Source organism: Elephantulus edwardii, unplaced genomic scaffold (genome assembly GCF_000299155.1).
Source record: "Elephantulus edwardii isolate Elephantulus edwardi_28Jun2011 unplaced genomic scaffold, EleEdw1.0 scaffold00086, whole genome shotgun sequence".
NCBI classification, from domain to species: domain Eukaryota; kingdom Metazoa; phylum Chordata; class Mammalia; order Macroscelidea; family Macroscelididae; genus Elephantulus; species Elephantulus edwardii.
Genome location: NW_006399836.1, coordinates 7,435,782 through 7,455,571, shown reverse-complemented (window position 1 = coordinate 7,455,571; position 19,790 = coordinate 7,435,782). Strand labels below are relative to the sequence as shown.

General features: G+C 49.6%; 1 protein-coding gene across 1 annotated transcript; it reads right to left on the bottom strand.

Moving 5' to 3' along the window:
- Positions 1-518: 518 nt before the first annotated feature.
- DNAL4 (dynein, axonemal, light chain 4) lies at positions 519-19,469 on the bottom strand. The gene is made up of 4 exons (XM_006890112.1): positions 19,381-19,469; positions 3,421-3,625; positions 1,896-1,979; positions 519-708 (listed from the first exon to the last, which is right to left on the bottom strand). Exons 2-4 carry the CDS (start codon positions 3,487-3,489, stop codon positions 544-546), a joined length of 318 nt encoding a protein of 105 aa, XP_006890174.1. The 5' UTR covers positions 3,490-3,625; positions 19,381-19,469; the 3' UTR covers positions 519-543.
- Positions 19,470-19,790: the final 321 nt, after the last annotated feature.

The window sequence follows — 19,790 nt, the reverse complement described above, 5'->3', positions numbered from 1 at the left end:
GATCTGTGACACCCAAACAGCTGCCCAGGATATGGCCACGTGGAGGCTCAAGTGCCTGGCGACTGAGTGGGACAGAAAGCACTGACAGAGGCTGTCCGGACCCTCTGGCCAAGCTGGGCACATGAGCTGGGGGTCCATGAGATGGAGTGGTTTGTTCAGCCTGGGGTCAGGTTGGGCACAGGTGATGGGGGGAGGTCACTGCCTCCCCAGAAGACAAGCAGAGAAGTAGCCAGTATCCCATGAGAGGTGAGGCTCCTTCCTAGGGCCATTTTTGTCATGGCCACTAAACACAAGGACAGTGGACACTTCACAGGAATGGGCCCCGGGAGACTGGGCAGAGCAGCCCGGGAGAGGGAAGCTGGCCACCCTCCTCTCATGCTGCCTCATCCCCTGCCTCCCCTACACACCCTGGACTCAGACACGGCTCAGCAAATTCACACACTGGGCATGGCTCAGAAAACCAGGACACAGGATGAAGACAGGCCACCCTCTCCTTGGGAGACCAGGGTCTGCGTGGCGCAGGGGCCAGGGCGGGGGACAGTGTCAGGAGCACTTCCAGACACACACGGCCAGGGTCCCTCCAAAGTACAGGTAGAGCAGGTTCTTCACCTCGTGCGTGATCTCAAACCCGAAGCCTTCGCCGATGACCACGTGCCACGAGGAGCCGAACTTCTTGTCCATGGTCTCCTTGATCATCTTGGCGGCGCTCTGGAACAGAGAAGGCTGTTCTCACAGAGAGGCTTGAGGGGAGAGGGCGCCAGGGAGCAGGAGCTGTGACCACAGAGGCCCGTGTCCCGCTCCTGCACACAGAACCTTCAGGAAGGGTTTCCACGCAGGGGTCACCGGCTCCTGGCTACCCCGGGAAGGAAAACAGATGTCAGCCTGGGGGATGTCTTAGGGGACGGCCTGGGCTTGGGTTCTGACTGGCCCGTTCCTGTATACCAATGTCCTGTCTGTGAATAAGAGAAGTGGGGCATGGGCTGTTCTCAGGCTGAGTTATGTGGTCGCTCTGAGCACTCTGCTCTTGTACCACCACTGCCAAGTGTCGGCTTTACCGTCAGCTGAGAAAAGGCTCTGCTCTCCCTAGAGGGCTCTGGAGAGGCAGCTGCTTCCTGCAGCCATGGCCCCAAGGCTGGTGCCCAGCTCTCCCTGGGCCAGCTCTTCCCCAAAGAGAAGAGGGCTGGGGGAGGGCACAGGAACCCCCTTGTGGGGTGACTCTGTGCCTGGGCACCTGGCGTGTGTCAGCCATGCCCTTCCCCATGGGCTCATCTACTTGGGGTCTTAGGAAGCACACAGCATCTCTCTCAGGGAGTCATGCCACCACCAGCCCAGGGAGTGGGGTGCCACTCCACTGAACAGACCTGGGAAAAGGCTTTCCAGGGCCAGAGCTGGGAAGGGTTGAAGAAAGGGCAGGAACTGGGCCTGGCTGGCCCACCCTGGGCTCACATGGAGCCCCCACTGTGGCCATGACCTTGACTTCTTCCTTGAGCCCTACCACACGCATGGTGACCTACTGGCTGTCCCCCGGCACCAGGAGCAGTGCCTGCAGACACATGAGCTTCAGGATGGATGATGATGGATGAATGGATGCCTGGCGGGCCACTGCTCACCGTGGGGAGGGAGCCGAAGGAAGAGGGGCCCCATCAGCAGCCTTGTGAGTTGAGGACCCCACGGAGGCCTGGCCCTTCTCCCTCTCAGAATAGACAAGGCCATGAGTGCAGGGGTCAGCGCCAGCCTCTCCCCTCACCGGCCCAGCCCCAGCCTGTGGGTGCTTTCTGGGAGCGTCCTGGCTTAGTCCCTTTAGGCCTCTCTGGCGCTGGCTGCAGAGACGGGCCACTCAGTCACCCCCAGGGGTCACCAGAGACACGAGGGGCCGCCTGCACTGATGGCAATACCTCGTTGTTGTTGGAGAATTTCTCACAGGCTGTGACACAAAGCTCCATGGTCTCCACTCGCATCTCCTCTGGCATGTCCGAGTGCTAGAGACAGGGCGGGGTGACAAACAGAGAGAGGCTTAGCCTGTCACCTGGCCTCCCTGGCTGGCCTCTCTTGTCCCAAGCTTAAGGCGTGGACACTGGATGGCTGCACATCTTTGGGCAGAGCCTGCTGCCTGTCACAGAGGCGACCTGTCTCCTGACTACGGGCAGGCAGCTGGGGCTGAGGGCGTGGAAGCAGGTTCAGGGGATGGTCTCGTCAGCACCATGCTCAGGCCAAAGTCGCGGGACAGTAGCCCTCCCAGAGACGGAGGGTGCCCACCATGGAAATGGTCCCCAGCACTCAGACCACTGACTGCACCCCAGAGGCACACCACTCAGGGGACTGTGTGGCCGCTGTGGAGGGCTCCTGCCTCTCCCTGGTCTCAGACTGTTCTCCTCAGTCCTGTCTCTGGGACCCTTCTTCCTCCCGACTGCCCATGGGCTGGTTGAGTCCATCTGTCCCTCCCTGCAGCCAACATATCCTGCCTATTGTTCTTGAGCCTCCCACGTGGGGTGGGCTCACAGGGTCATCTCCGGCTTGACCACCTAACTTGGGCTCTGGGTCCTGTCCGACCGACCGCCTGACATCCTCACTCGAGGTCTGGAAGCCCCACACGCCATGTCCCCTATACTTTCCCTCTCGGTCGCGGACACCACTTCTCTCCTGCACTTATCCTCGGATCTCGTTCCCTTGCACCTGCGTGCGATCTACCTTCACCATCTGGCCTGAGTCTGACTTGCGATCTCTACTGCCGTGACCTGGACACAGTCACCTGCATCCCTGGCCCCCTGAAGGAGCGTCCTCTCTTGTGTCCCCCTTCCACTCTGGCGCTCTAAATTCAGTCTCTGACAGCTGGAGCAAACATGTGAACCAACAAAACGTCACATCGCCCCTCTGCTGCAGGCCTCCGCTAGTTTCTCCTTGAATCCAGGATGGATGCATGCCCTCCCCAAGGCTGTCAGTGCTGCGGGGTCACTGCCTCCTCCCTCTGTCCTGGCCACACTGGCCCCTCCGTGGCTCTGACGTGCTAAGCTCCTTTCTACTCTGCCTGCTGTTTCTCCGGGATCTGTGCAAGGTTTCCTCCTCACTTTTTTCAGTTTTCCGATCAGACACCTTTCCAGAAGTGGAGTGTTGGGACTTACACTGATTTGACTTTTCTTTATAGCCTTTAGGACTGGACTGGGGTTATTGAACAGGTCTCTCCTGTAGGCCAGGCCTTTGTCTGCCTTACTCTCCACTATGTCCACGGTGCCTAAGCAGAGTCCAACACACAGTAGGTGGTCTAAGGAAACACTTGTTGAATGAATGGATGGATGAAAGAATGAATCACTGCTGACTCCTAGAAGTCTAGATCTGAGCTGGCAGAGTCCAGCATGTCCTCCTGCTGTCCGGGGGGTGGGCCATGTGCCCAGCAGGCCACCTGCCTCCCTCCTCGGGGCTTACCCTGACCAGAGGGAAGGTCTGCAGACGCTTATAGTCAGCCTCGTCTTTCTTCCCTTCAGCTTCTCCCATGGTCCTTCCACCGGGGCCACTGGCGAGGGGGCGGGCTCTCAGGAGGTGTGGAGACTGGCAGTTAGGGCACGGCCAGGAGACTCAGGGTGGCCCTGCCAACTTGGTGGGAGCAGAAAATGTTCTCCCCCACGGGGTGCTGCAGAACACAGGAAAAACCGGGGGGGGGGGAGAAGAGTTGGCTCTGAAAGCTTAAATCGCAAATTAGAAATGTCTCAATAACGATTTGACACCTCCCTGTCTTAACTCCTCCACATCCTCTTCCAAATGGCCAGCAAGTCTGCTGATGGAGGATGAGTCAACACGGGATGGTGGGACCGGGCTGAGAACACACTGATATGGGCACAAAGCCCAAACTGTCGTTTCCAAGACAAACACTGAATGTGGGCCAGGCCGAGAGCACGGGGTGGCGAGGAGCAAGGCGGCAGGCCCTGTGAGTGTCCAGGGGCAGGGTCCTGCCAGTCAGTTAACTGCTTCCACAATCGGCAACAACCCTGTGCTTGCTGGTGGCTGGTGGGTAAGGGTCCCCTCCGCAGGCTCCTGACCTACTAGAGACACAGGGACAGGAAGCTCTGTGTCCTCTGTGGTGCACCGGCTGCCCAGTCCTTCATGCCCATGCCCCCCCGGCCACCTGTACTGGCTGGCTGGCACTGGGAGGCCTGTGCTACGCGGCGTCTCCCACTCTCCAGCAGGGTGGCCTCAGCCAGGCCTGACTCTTCGTCACTGATGCGTATCTCAGGGGGCTGGTATGACAGTTAAGCAAGACAGAATATGTAAAGCGACGGCACAGAGCCAGGCACGGAGCCTGCACTCATGAGGCGTTTCCTCCCGCTGGCTCCTGGGTGACTCAAATGAGTGATCGCAGGCGGAGGGGACTGGAAAGTTCCACGGCTGCTACGCGTGTGCGCTGGTTTGATGCAGCCAGCCACTGACAGGTGGGCTTTTCCTAGAGATGGGCCTGGATCCGAGGGACCAGGAGCACGCCGCTGGGGGCCCTGGGGCGACACTCTCCTTTTAGAAATGTGTCCCACCATTTCAAGGGCCTCATCTCTGAAGAAAGACTGATGCAAGCAAATAGCAATCACCTTGCTGTTAGACAAGCCACACAGAACCAAGCCAGACTATTCTAGCCTTTCTCCCATCTCCTTTCAGCACACAGCCACCGAGCCATGAGGACACTAATACAGGGACAAGCCACACAAGAAGGTACAAAGGAGCTGTGCTGTGGCTTGAGGTCACCTGGCTAGTGAGCGAATCGCTCTGGTGACTGCACCAAAGGGCCTCTTCACATCTCTGACACCAGCAGTCTCCCAAAGCTTCAGGAGAATACACCCTCGTGGGGCCATGCACGGGGACAGCTTCTGACCCTCCCTGGGGGAGGTTTTCCTGGTCCCTGGCCCACCTGACCCTTCTCTGGTCACGCACTGCACTTTCTGCACATGCTCTCTGGGTGCACTCTTGACGCTCCTCAGCTTCAAAAGCCACTCGGCACTGGCTTCACAGTCCCATGAGGCTGCAAGGGGCACTGACCCCACACACAGCCCTATGATGCTGCACTGGGCATGAAGCCCACATCCAGCACTGACCCCATGATGCTGTACCAGGTATTGATCTGAACCCAGGATGCTGCACCAGGCAATGACCCCACAACCCTATCATGCTGCACTGGGCACTGGTCCCATGACCCCAGGATGCTGGGGTTTCTGATTTCCCAGCAGGCAGCCAGCTCCTCTTAGCTCATCAGTTCTGGGCATCTGCCGCGCTCAGATATTAGCAGAGTTGTTTGTCCCCACTGGCAAACTACCCAGAAGCTGGCTCGTTGTACTTTCTGATCATGTTCCTTATTTCACAAAATCAAGTGAATCACTGTCTTTTTCGCTCATTACTGGTAAGGCACATTGCCAGCCCCGTTCTGTCCTCTGAGCTTAGTAATGACCAGCTGATCGCCTCGTCCTCATTAATCAACATCTGACAGAAGGTGGGAGCTCCACCGAGGATGAAGATGAGCCTGAGGATTCACTGACATTTCAGAGGGAATAACTTACGATTCCGGGATGGCTGCTTTGGCACCATCCATCTGCATCCTCCTGTTCAACGGGATTCAGTTCAAGTCCACCACATTGCTAGCGAGTGACCGCCTTCCGGAAGGGGTCTGGAGCCCAACCTCACGCCTGTGCGCGTATCTAAAGGTCAGGGTCTCTGGAGGCGGCCTGGACAATGCTGCCTGACAAGACGCCCTAAGACTCAATGAGAAGTGCAGCTCTGAAGAATTAGACACTGGAGCCATTAACTGGTAGAAACACTTGAATGCGATTTTTGAGCCTTGCTTTGAATGGTGGTAGCAGCCTGAGGAAGACTGACTCCTGACACCCTGACATTCTTACAGGGAGCTTGGGGGCTTTGTCTGCAGGGAGCCGTGCTGTCAACCCAAAGGTCAAACTTCTGGACAAAGGGGACTAAGTTTGGGGACAACTGTCAGGGACAACTTGTGGGAGCAGAAAATGTCCAGGACCATGAGCCAGGATTGTTGTTGTTCTTAGGTCCTGTCAAGTCAAGTTAGACTCAGAGTGACCCTATGAACAAAAGATCTGAACCCTGTTCTAGAGCTACCATCGTTCCTCTATTGTTCACAGGGTTTTCAGAGGCCTTGTTATTAAAGAAGTGACTACCAGTCCTACTTCTAAGTCTGTCTTAATCTGGGAGCTCTACCAAACGCTGGCCACCACGGGTAAGCCTATGGCATTTGACACACCACTGGCACAGCTTTCAGTATCACAGCAACCCAAGTTATCTTAGTACAGCAAACTGGCAGACAAGGGCTGTACCACCCAGATTCTCCCCAAACACAATTAACACCAGGCCCTCTGGACCAAACGACCTTTTTCCTTTTTTTTTTCTTCCCCCCAATCAACTTTTAAATACAAAGACCTGCCCACCAGGTTGTGATTGATTTAAAGAAGCAGCTCCCAGACCGCAAGTGACTGTTAACTAAATCCAAAGGACCAATTAGCTTACACTCCATTGTTAAAGAAGTAAAAAACAGCCAAACAGTTTACACCCAACTTTCAATTAAATTAAAAAAACCCTACCCTCCATAATCCAACTGCTTCACACTGGAGTCTCCTACCCTCCATAATCCAACTGCTTCACACTGGAGTCTCCAAACCGGACACTTACTTAGTCAGGGCCTAACTGACTTCTAAATACAAAAGCCTGCCCACCAGGACCTGATAGCTAGGATGTTGTTGTTGTTGTTGTTACGTGCTGTCAAGTAGCTTGCGATTCATAGCGACCCTATGTACAATGGCCCTAAACTCTGCTCTATCCTGTGTCAATCGCACTGTCTCCGATACACCCATCCTGATTACTCCAGTCACTGAGTCAATCCACCTCATAGAGGGCCTTCCCCTCCTGCGCTGTCCCTCCACCCTCCCAAGCATGATGTCCCTCTCCAAGGACTGGTCCCTCCTTACAACATGTCCAAAGTATGTCAGATGAAGCCTCAGAATCCTTGCCTTCAAGGAGCAGCCTGGTTTAACCCTTTCCAGGATGAACCTGTTCGTTTTCTTAGTAGTCCATGGTATACTCAATACTCTTTTCCAGCACCACAGCTCAAAGGCATCAATTCTCCTTCTATCCTCCCTGGTCATTATCCAACTCTCTGATGCATAACAAGTGATTGCAAAGACCATGGCCTGTATCAGATGCACCAGGTTTAAAGTCTAAGTTTTAGCACAGATATTAATTCTGTTCATTTGTGACCAAATCATTTGAGAAGCTGTGCTTTATGAAGAATGTGGCATCAGGGTTTGAGGAAGACTAAACAAGCTGTGTATTTAGATGCTACAACCTTGCTTGCTGATAGAGGACTTGAAACTCTTACAAAAGATGACCAGAGGCAGCCTTCAATATGGTTTATATTTCAACATCAAGAAGACAGAAATCCTTACCACTGGGCCAAAGGTAACATCATGATTGTTGTTGTTGTTATGTGCTGTCAAGTTGACTGCAAATCAAAGTGACCCTTTGTACAACAGCTCTGAATCTTGCTCTACCTTGAGCCAATTTCATTGTCTCTGACACACTTACCCCCATTATTCAAGTCACTGAGACAATCCATCTCATTGAGGATCTTCCCCTCCTGCGCTGTCCCTCCACCCTCCCAAACATAAAGCCCCTCTCTAAGGACCAGCACCCCCTTGCAACATGCCCAAAGTATGTCTGACGGAGCTTCAGAATCCTTGCCTCCAAGGAGCAGCCCAGTATCATCCTATTCAGGATGAACCTGTTCATTCTCTTAGAAGTCCATGGTATATTCAATACTCTTCTCCAGCACCACAGCTCAAAGGTGTCAATTCTCCTCCTATAATCCCTAGTCACTGTCCAGCTTTCTGATGCATAGCACAAAATTGTGAAGACCATGGCATGAATCAGGTGAACCTTAAGTCTCCAGACATTGTTGTTCATCAGTACTCTGGAGAGGTCCCTGATAGCAGACTTAACACTGTTCATCTTTGGATGTCCTGGCTGCTGTCCAAGAGTGTTGACTGATAGCCTGAGAAAAGACTGAAACTGTCCATGACTAACTATCAGCATCCTTGGTGACAGTAATCAAGAAATCAAAAGATGTATTATATCGGAAAAGCCTGTTGTCAGGGACCTCTCCCAAGTATTAAGAAACAATGTTGACAGTTTAAATACTAAGGTGCACCTGATTCTGGCAATAGTTTTTTCAATTATCTGCTTTGCTGGACAATGAATGAGGATGACAGAAGGTGAATCATTGTCTTTGAGTTGGGATGTTGGAGAAGAGCACTGACTATCTCGTGGCCTGCCAAGAGAGCAAACTTGTCTTGGAGAAAGCAAAACCAAGTGTGCTCCTTAAGAGGCAAAGATGGTGAAGCTTTGTCTCACATACTCTGGGGACACTGTTAGGAGAGACCAGTTCTTGGAAAGGGACATCACACTTAGAAAGGTGGAGTGTCAACAAAGGAGAGGAAGATCCTCAGTGAGATGGATGGACACAGTGCTCCAATGGACTCAAACGTGTCAGAGATGAGGGGGCACAGATAGGGCAGGGTTCAGATCCACTCTCCATAGGGTTGCTGAGTCATACTCAACAGCACCTAACCACCACCACCACCACCACGCGCAGGTAATTTACCCCAAGCTTTGGTTTCCTCTTCTATAAAATGAGATACTAAATGCTGCCTTCTCGATCCTGGAAGGCTGCTGCACGCACCACGCATGTGCAACGAGCACCTGGAGAACTGTACGGCTCTCTGCAGTACTACATTAGCACTGTTCTCTACTTTTGCTTTTCCCTAATTTGCTATCAAATCGATTCCGACTCGTGGCAACCCTGCATGTGTCACAGGAGGCGTGTACTCCACAGGGTTTACAGGGATTGGTGTTGGAAAGTACAATGCCAGGTCTTTCTTCTAAGGTGCCTTGAGGTGAACTTGAACTTTCAACCTTTCAGTCCAGTAGTCAAATGTGTTAACCATGAATGAGCACCACCCAGGACACTCTGCTCTCTGCTGCCACCATGCTGCTGGCCAAGATTTCATCCACGTTACTTAATCACGTTATTAAGGACACGCTTGCAAGTAGCTTTTCCTAATCACCACACATACTTCTGGGGATTCAGAAGGGATGAGATGTACAGAATAAAAAGGAACAGTTACAGATGATGTGCTTCCAAATACAGAAAGGGAGGAGAATTTTTTATGATGCTGTATCATTATAGCTATTCGGCGACAGCTATAGTTACTCAGCCACGATTAAAAGCCCTGTGGGAGGAAAGCTACCAAAAATAGCCAGAGCAGAGGTTTTAATAACCTTATCAATCATCCGCGTACATGAATGCGTGCCTGAGAGCTCCGGGCCAGAAGGAAGTCGGTCAGGCCAAGGGGAGTCTTTCCATCCCAAAAGCGTGTCCCTGATGAGAGGTCGGGGATCTGCCAGAATTGGGGCCCGACCCCATCCCCCTGGGCCTCCATCACTGTGCACAGAGCCAGGGCCATGCTGCTCGCTCCCCTTCTGCCCTTGATTCTCCTCCTCACTCACCCCAAGGACCGGGGGAGGGGGGGTTTCCACAGCCTCACCACCGTCTGCTGCCTGCCTCTCCTAGGCAACGGAGGCAAGGAGCCAGGGCTCCACGTCCCACAGTCTCAATGTACCTCGCCCCTGTGTCTCCTGTACTTTTGGGGCACTGGCCTCCCATCATGGCTTACTCTGCTTTTGAATCACTTAGGAAGAATCTTGAAGGGAGGTTGGGTATGTAGAAAGGATGGGAAAATGAGTGGAATTTGGAAAATACGAGTGTCTGCCGGCCCAGACACGACCTACCTAGAGTTTTCCTGGCCCTCATCCTTGCTGTGCCCCCTTTACCAGGCCCACACCTCTGAAATCCAGGGCACACTTAGAGCAAGAACTCAGGGCCCACCGACAGTTCTGAATTCGCCTCCAGGTGCTCTCTCAGACATGAGCTTACTTCTCTAAGCCAGTATGAAGCAGTTGGATTCTGGAGGGTGGAGTTTTTTTAATTTAATTGAAAGTTGGGTGTAAACCGTTTGGCTGTTTTTTACTTCTTTAACAATGGAGTGTAAGCTAACTGGTCCTTTGGATTTAGTTAACAGTCACTTGCGGTCTGGGAGCTGCTTCTTTAAATCAATCAGAACCTGGTAGGCAGGTCTTTGTATTTAAAAGTTGATTGGGGGTGGGGGGGAAGGTCGTTTGGTCCAGAGGGCCTGGTGTTAATTGTGTTTGGGGAGAACCTTGTTCTAGGTGGTACAGTCCTTGTCTGCCAGTTTGCTATACTAAGATAACTTGGGTTGCTGTGATACTGAAAGCTGTGCCCACTAGTGTGTCAAATGCTATAAGGCTTATCTGTGGTGGACAGGGTTTGTGGAGCTCCCAGATTAAGACAGACTTGGAAGCAGGACTGGCAGCCACTTCTTTAATAATAGGCCTCTGAAATCCTGTGAACACTAGAGGAATGACGGTAGCTCTAGAACAGGGTTCAGATCTTCTGTTCATAGGGTCGCTATGAGTTAAACTTGACAAGACCCAAGAACAACATTCCTGGCTTGTGGTCCTGGACATTCTCTGCTCTCACAAGAAGCTTCCCTGACAGTTGTCCCCAAGTTTAGTATAGCAATGAAAGAATTTTTCTTTTACTTTTCAAAGAGAAGAACAAACTGGGGGGAGGGGTGGGCAGGGAGAAAAGCACAACAATGAATGAATGGAAATCCAAAGTCTCAGTAAATTTTCATTAAAATTAATAATAATAAAAAATATGTAAAGGAAAACAACAACAACAAAAAACAAGCTGGAGGGTCAGCTATGAGTCAGTTTGGACTCCTCGGCAATAAGTGAGTGAGACAGATGAAAGAACAAAATTAAGCTTAGACCCTTTTGTTATACAATCCCTCCCTCCAAGTCCACTCCACTATGCAGCCTTTGATCTAGACTTCTGTCATGACAATAATACCTAATCATATATCCCTTTTAAACAGTTCTCTCCCTCATCTGTTTCAATGCAGTATACATTATTTATCCCATCTTTCTCATTCTGCCCCCAACCCCAATGTCAGTCCCATTTTACAACAGTGGCATCATGCAGTATTTGTCCTTTTGTGACTGAGATATTTCACTCAGCATCATGTCCTCCAGGGTTACCCGTTTTGAATAATATTTCATGAGTTCCTTGTTTTTCAATGCAGCAATAATGAGGAATAAGAACAGGCTCTGTCTCATAGGACCGTGAGATGATAGGAGGCAAAGCAAGTAAAGGGCCGGGCAGAGTTCCCACCCAGACGCAGCCAGGAGATGTCAGCTCCTGTGACTGGAAGCGGACAGGGAAGTTCTTCCTTGTTGTGTACTGACAAGTCGGAACTAGCTCATAGCTGATTCTCCAGTGGGTTTTCAGAGGCAGTAAATCACACGGGAGCAGACTGTTCATCCTTTTCCCACAGAGCAGCTAGTGGAGGCCACCAGCGCTCTCTGATGTGCATCACAGACCCTAAACATCCAGTCAAACACACTGATACTACCAAGCTGTCACTGGGTGTAAACCACCATGTTACCAAGCAGAGCAAGAGCCACAGGGCCATTCTGAGCAACAGAGTTTTGACCCTGTGAGGGACATGTCTACTTCCAGTTCTTAGATCAGGCACCTGAACCTCGGCGGGATCTGGTGGCCAGGGTCACAGGGACAGTGGCGGCAAAGCCAAGATCCAGGGTCCAGGGCCAGCTCAGTCTGCCTCTTACCTACCATCTGTGCCTTTTTCCTTGTTCCAGGTAAATCAGAACAAAGACACTGACACATGCACAGTCTCAGGGACAGATGCTCGGCCCCTTGCCATGCCTTGCTAAAATGCCCACCCTCTGGCTTCTGGCAAACACACACACACACACACACACACACACCCTCTTAGCCTGCAGGAAGATCGAAGATGCCAGCAGTGAGGTCTGGAAACAAAGCCCAAGAGCAGGATATCAGGGGCCAGTGGAAGTGCGGAGCACACACTGGCATGGTCATTTTAAATTCTGCTCTGTACGATTCCTAAAACCCTCAGCATCTGTGCTAGAGAAAACATTCACAGCACAGAGGAATTAAGGGCAGAATAAAGACCAGCCCTTCTCAGGGAAGAACCTTTTGTGAATGCACAGAAAGGCTTTTTTTGTCATTGTGACATCCCCCTCTCATTTTTCCAAGGACCACAGAAAACATCTGATGTGTCTAGACCACAGGACGTGAGAAAATAGCAGCGTGCAAACGATGCCGTAACTGTCCGTTTGTGCCGCATGGGGGGGATCTGCTGCTCTCAGCATCCTCTTGTGTGTAACCGCACATGATAAACAACAGTGACGCACACAGCACCCCCTCACACATGTACTCAAACTTGGTTGGGATCCCACACATTTTTGTCGGGACACAAAGCACAACAAGACGTCCTAACTGTCACAGCCATTAGCTCTCCTTGAGACACCACCGCGTACCACGAAAGTGTGTGACGCGGCCACCCTCGCGCACCCGCATGTCTTTCCCACTCCGCAGAACAGCCTCGGCTGGAAGGGCTCAGAGCCACAGGGTAAATTGGAGCTAGCGCTGCCGGACTTACAAAAACCACGTACAACTGCTAATTCTGGTGACATCTCGTCAGTCACGACTTAGCCATATGCCGTGTGCCCAGATGACTGGCCACAGACGGGGCCTGTGTCTAGTCTCCTTTGCCCCAGGCACAGAGTCTGGTGTCCGGCACGTGCCAGAAACCCAATAGATTTTCAAATTGTTGTAACATCACATTCTATTTATCCTTGAGAAGGGAAAGAACCCATCAAATCTATCCATATTTACTGAACACTTGCTTCACTTGGGCCAAGGTTTTGATCTGTTCACAGGGTCACTATGAGGAGTAGCAGACTCAACAGTAACTACCACCTTGAGCCAGGAACTAGAATGAGTATTTATCTCTAACAACTAGACTCAACTCGTTGCTGTAAGCTTGGAACCCACTCATAGCTGATAGTCCAGGGGGCCTTCAGAGGCTTTCAATCATACAGGAGGATAGTCCATCTATCTCCCACAGAGCAGCTGGTGGTTTCAAACTGCCTGACTTGGAGTTGGCAGCGCAGCTCCTTGCCCTCTAGGCTAGTTTTTTTAGGCACTGCATGGTTCAAAATCAGAAAAGGAGTGTTGGGGATGTGTCCTGTCCCCATACTTTTCAATCTGTATGCAGAACAAAGAATTTGAGAGGCTGGACTTTACGAACCGAAATGTGGCCTCAGGATTGCAGGAAGACTCATCAACAACTTGAGTTATGCAGATGACACAACCTTACTTGCAGAAACTGAGGAGGACCTGAAGCACTTACTGCAGAAGGACTGCAGTTTGCAATATGGATTGAAGCTCAACATCTAGAAAATGAAGATTCCCACCACTGGGCCAACTGGCAGCATCGTGATAGATGGGGAAGAGACTGATACTGTTAATTTCAGCTTGCTTGGTTCCATAACCAACACTCTTGGCACCAGTGGCCAGGACATCAAAAGACGAACTGCATTAGGAAAATCTGTCAGGACCTCTTCAATGTTAAGGAGCAAGGATGTCAGTCTAGAGACTAAGATGTGCCTGATCAGTGCCATGGTCTTCACAATTACTTGCTATGCATCAGAGAACTGGACAGTGATCAAGGATGACAGAAGAGTTGATGTCTTTGAGTTGTGGAGCTGGAGAGCACTGAACACACCCCGGACTGCCAAGAGAACAGGTCTGTCCTGGAGCGGGTGAAACTAAGTTGATCCTTGGAGGCAAGGATTTTGAGACTCTGTCTCACATCCTTTGGGCATGTAGCCAGGAGGGACCAGTCTTTGGAGAAGGATATCAAGCTTAGAACAGTGGAGGAGATGAAGACTTCAGATGAGATAGACTGACATAGTAACTGGGGTAATAGGGTAGGTGTATCAGAGACAATGAAACTGGCTCAGGATAGAGCAGGTCAGAGCTACTGCGCATAGGGTCATTACGAGTTGTAGCCAACCTGATGGCACATAACACCACCACCACCACCACCACCACTTGTTATGTGTCGTTGAGTCGTCTACGATTCATTGCCACTGTATGAACAATGGCTCTGAATTTTGCCCTATCCTGTGCTATCTTCACCATCTCTGACACATTTTTATAGTCACTGTGTCAATCCAACTTGTTGAAGGTCTTCCTCTCTTATACTGACCTTCCACTTTGACAATGTTCAATTTTCTTAAATTCATACTTTGTACCATGTTCCAATTATTATATGTTTGTAGCTGTTTCTACTCTTTTTTAGTATCTGAAGGCTCTGCCTTCAGTGCTATATTTACTGTGTTTGTTTCTCTAGTCATAGTTTTCAATAGCCTGTTTTTCAAAAGTGGCTGGTCGATCCTTCTTTCTAGTCTGTCTTAATCTGGGAACTCCATGTCAGTACTGCAACTGACAGACAAGTGCTGTTTCCACAACAGCAGAAGATAAACAAGCAAGCATACACATACCTAAGCTGTTAAGAGCAGCAACATGCAAATCGCTCTCCCAATACAAGAAACCAACACATGTGCTCTACCCCTAAGAAAACTATGGACGATCGTTTCACAAATTTGCATGTCATCCTTGTGCAGGGGCTCTCCTAATTCCAATTTTATGATTCCAATTTTAGTATATATGTTGCTGAAGTGAGCATGGTTTACCTCTAGATGCCATTTATTTTCTCCAGTAATGCTGCTGGACAGGCACAATCACCCCTTCAAACTGAGGGCCACCCAGGCTGAGAAAAGAAGAGTGACTTTCCACCCTGCTTGTAAGAAGTGCCAGGATTCAACCCCAGTGATATGATTTCAAAGGTCATGCTCTTCCCAACTACTCCAACACAAGTAAGAGGGCGTTCTGACTTCCAGGACTTTATAATAAGGAAGATCAACCTATACCTACGTACATACACACATATACATGGACTGGTAAGGGCAGAAAGGGTTACATGTTACTGTACAGACACAGATGAAAGCGAGCTCTGGTTGCACAGTCCACAGACAGCTGCACTGCCAACCCAAAGGCAGCATCTGTTAGTCCAAATCCACCACAGTTCCACAGAAGAAAGACTGGCAATCTCTTCCTGTGTGAGTTACAACTTCCCAAAAACCTGCTGGAGGGTCAGTTATGACTCGGTTCTGACTCCACAGCAATAAGTGAGTGAGACAGATGAAAGAACAAAATTCTAGCAAAGCAAGAGAAGAGAATTTGAGTTAGGCCATTGAAAGACCGGAGGGGGTCCTGACAGGTGTGCACGGTGATGGACCTTCCAGGCACAGAGATGAACACACACACTGTTGTAAGGAAGGAGCTCGAAGCATTTTCTGGCAAAGTTCAACACTGATTTGGCTGGAGGCCAGAATTTGGGGGAGGAAAGGGAGCACTAAGGCAGGGGGCTGGGTTGGGAAGTGCAGAAGGGCACCAGGTCTACAAAGTGTGGCTCTTTGGAAGAGGGGATAGGAAATCCTTTGGAGATCTCTTGGTGGTTGGTGAAATAGATATGCTTTAGGGGAATTATTCTGGTGGACTGGACTGGAGAGCTGGAAGGTACAAACACCAGTTAAGATGGCATAGTAACAGGTCTTCAATGCCTGTGATAGGCATTAAAGACATGAACTGGTTCAGGAATAGAGGAGACAAGGTTTTACAGAGGCAAAGCTACACAAGTTAGCAACTACCCAAGGAGGATGGGCTTGGCCAAGGATGGATGACACCACGCATGGTGTCACTGAAAGAGGTACTACTGAGGGAGATGGGGAAGGCTCAAAGGACTGATGAGCAAGCCAGTTTGATTTAACAATTTAAACAACTATGTTTAAATTGTGGATGAGATATACAAATGAGATATCTAGTAATTTGGGATAAAAGGGTGGCTTATCAGGGTAAAATTTTCATTCTATAACTGCTTTAACAGCTTCTTCTGGGGAGGTGAAACATGGAAAACCAAACCCTCTGTTGCCCACCCACCATCATAACCTTTGCAGGAGTGATTGTGGCAAATGGAGACCACTCTTCGCAGACAGTCATCATCAACTCCTTCATCAAGGTTTTTCACACATATGTTAACATGCTGGCACCTGGTGATCCTATCTTGTTTCACCTGCTCAAAATTGTGAGTTTGTTCCATGGACCGTTTCACTTTTTCCTGAGTCTGTCTGACATAAATCTGTTTCCACTGTGCCCCTTTCCATTCACCTCATCAAGAGCCTTTTGTGCATCTTCACGCCTCTCAAAGCTCACAAATCCAAACCCTTTGGACTTTCTACTTTTATTAGTCATTTCTTTCATACATAAGGCAGATCCAAACTTGCCAAAGAGATCCTTAAGGTGCTCTTCATCTGTGTCTTCTCCAGTTTATTTTTCCATTTTGTTGTTTTTGTTAAGTGCCATCAAGTTGTAGACAACTCATAGTGACCTTATGAATGAAAGATCTGAATACTTGTATAACTTTATTCATTTCTCCAAGTCCATAAGGTTTTATGGACACAAGCTATTTCAGAAGTGGATGCCTCTCCTGCTTCCAATCTTATTTTAATCAGGAAGCTCCACCAAACACTATCTACCCTGGGTAACCATTATTGCATTTATCACATCAGTGTCACAGTGTTCAGCAGCACAGCAACCACGAGTTACCTCTGTACAGCAAATGGACAGACCAGTGCTATACCACTTAGAAGAACGTTTTACCAAAAACAATTAAAACAGGCCTGAAGGCCGCAGACTAAAATCACCCACCTTTGCCTTGGTAGCGTTACTGTCCACTAGCCAACTGAGCTCTTTCTTTGCTGTTGTTGTTGTTAAGTGTCATCAAGTCGTAGATGAACAAAAGACCTGAACACTTGTTTAACTTTCACTCTTTCTCCAGGTTCATAGGGTTTCCAGAGGTAAGCTATTTCGGAAGTGGATGTCATTCCTGCTTCCAAGTTTGTTTTCCATTTTAGACAAGAAATTTATTCAAATAATAAGACTTAACTTGAAGGGAAAGTATCTAGGATTTATTTCTTTGAGAGTACTTCACCCCTACTTAAGGACACATTGCCCTATAGATAATAGTTACATACAAAAAGGTTACAAAATTGTGCTTGGTTTCACAGTAATAAATGAAAAACATTAACAGTAAAACAAGGTATATGTAAGAGGGTTTTTTTTCCTCCCTAAGAGTTTCTGTAATGTCAGTTTTTTTGTAAACACTAAGAGCAAGCGAACTTATTGGAATATGCAGGTAAGAGCTGGATGAGTGGACAAAGGGAGTATTTTCACAGAATGGCATTTCCCCCCCCTTTATTCCATCTCTACTTCATGTTGATCAAATCTTACCATTGGTTATTTAGTTTTTTAAATGCAATATGCATGTGCATATGTACCATTACTTTGTTGTTATGTGCCATAGATTTGCCTGCAACTCATAGCAACCCTATGTACAACAGCCCTAAACCTTGCTCTATCCTGTGCCAATCTTATTGTCTCTGACACATCGACCCTCATTTACCCCAGTCACTGAATCAATCCATCTAATCGAGGGTCTTCCTCTCTTGCGCTGTCCCTCCACCCTCCTAAGCATGACATCTCCCTCCAAGGACTGGTCTCTTCTTGTACCGTGTCCAAAGTATGTCAGACAGAGTTTTCTATTATAAAATAATAGGGAAGGAGAAATGATAGAGAAAACTAGACTATAGTAGTCAGGAGTGGTAGAACCAAGTTGTGGTTTTTCCAGTTGAGAATGTATTCTTGGTCTGAAGGAACAGTTCTGGGGTAGAACAGCAGGATCCTCCCTCCACCTTCTTCCCCCCAGGAGCCACCTCCCACTGCTGCTGGACCGTCAACTGTATCGTCATCTACCGCTCCATGTGTGCAGGTATCTGTACACAGATATCTGTTTTACTGATCAAGCGCCCATCAAATCACAATCTGATCTGCCTCACTAACAAACCCTGCTGTTCACAATAGGCTTTCACTAGTTTACTAAGTGGTGTCTGTCTCTTCAATCTTAAACTGAACCACAGAACCATTCTGTCCTGCCACCTTCAAATTAATACAATCATTATTCTCAGTTTTGACTCTTTCCTTGCATTTTTCTTCAGCCATGGCAAGTACTAGAGACACCTCAGTTGTGCATCACAGAAGAGGTACCAGGTCCACACTAATAATGCCAGAAGAAGTTTGCTAAAATTCTTATAGAAAATTCAAAATATTAGATGTAAACATTGGTGAGCTCTCTTGTCCTAGCTCTGAGCTCTGTTTCCTGTTCTTTAGGAGACTTAAATTGTCCAACATATACTTTACAATCATTTAGAAGCATCTCATTCATGTTTTCAATAGCTACTTCAGTTTTTCTTTCAGCTGTTTCTTGTGTCTCAAAATGCACAAGTCAGAGTAAAGGAGAGACCAACTGTCACATCAATACATCACTCTCTACCTTTCCAGCCTCGTGTGGGTTAAAGCAAAACATCCCTATCCAAGAAGTTCAGGGGGAAGATCAGGCATGGAGACAGAGTTAAGTTCAATTGGAGAGACGATAGCTGACGCTAAGGGGGCTGAAATGTTTCCTAGAGGCGAGAATATGGACAGAGGAAAGACACCAAAATTTCTGCACCTAATGTGCATTTACACTGGCCTGGCCTTCAAAACTGAATTCATACTAACCTCAAAGCCTCCAAGGACGTACGTCATAGAATTCTCATTACACACACACACACACACACACACACACACACACACGAGCCCCGAGGAGCTGGATCTTTTGCCTGGGGGGTTCCCCAACTGGGGATCCAAGTTAGGTTTGCCAACAAGCTCTTTTGACCCTGCACGCGATCCCTCCCTCGGGGAAGCCTACAGTTGATTCAAAGAACCAAAACATTCTATGTCTGAGCCGAAGCGGTCGCTGAAATCGATCAACTTTTTGTTTATAGAGAGGGCAACTGAGGCCCAAAAGAGGGAAACGACGAGTTTGGGATCTCAGCTGCAAACTCTCCAAGCCAAACAGCCCGGCCGCAGGGGCGAGCGCGGAGTGGTTAGTGGAGGTTATCCCGCGAAAAAAGGGGGGAAATCACGGTGCTGGTGGCGGGGAGAAGCCTGGTCAGAAAGGACGAGGAAGCGCGAAGCTGGACGGGGTCTCGGGGTGGGGGAGAAGTGACTCGCAGAGTTGCGATTTGGAAAAATGTCACCAACGAGCGCGCAGATTCCCCCAAGGGATAGAGGGGGCTGGGGTACGGCAGGCGGAGACGGAAGAAGGGCCTCAGCGAAGGCTCGGTCGGCTCCGCAGTCTCCCGCCCTCCCTCCGGGCCGGTCCTCCCCGCCCGGCTCCCCGCCGCGCCCCGGGGCCTCACCTGCTCCCACGGGGGCCGGAGCCGGGGCCGCAGCCTGAGCACCCCCGCCAGGGTTGTCAAGGAGCGAAACAAGAGTGTCTTAGCAACCAGCCAGGAAGTCCTGCCCACCTACCGGACATTGACGAAAACCTCACTTCTTACTGGTGAATACAAGTGTCAATCATCACTGAAGGGCCCTAAAACGCAGAAGTTTGCACGCGGGGAGGGGGGCGTGGCCTAGACGCTAGGGAGGCGGGGCTTCACTTATAGTCGTCCGAAGTGTGCCTGAGGAGCCTGGAGAGTATTGAAGTTCTCATTTTTTAGAGACGAAAACTTCGAGAAACAGTGTTGCGTTGGGAACTTCCTTCAGTAATTGAAAATTTAAAAAAAAAAAACCCCAACTTTAGTTTGGTGTCATGGGCACTAAGATG

What these genes read in the sequence shown, in the direction of transcription:
- DNAL4 (XM_006890112.1), bottom strand. Translation starts at nt 3,489, where the DNA reads ATGGGAGAAGCTGAAGGGAAGAAAGACGAGGCTGACTATAAGCGTCTG. An exon ending in AGACCTTCCCTCTGGTCAGG is followed by an intron (nt 1,980 to 3,420) that starts GTAAGCCCCGAG and finishes CCCTGTCTCTAG; the next exon opens with CACTCGGACATGCCAGAGGA. An exon ending in AATTCTCCAACAACAACGAG is followed by an intron (nt 709 to 1,895) that starts GTATTGCCATCA and finishes TCTCTGTTCCAG; the next exon opens with AGCGCCGCCAAGATGATCAA.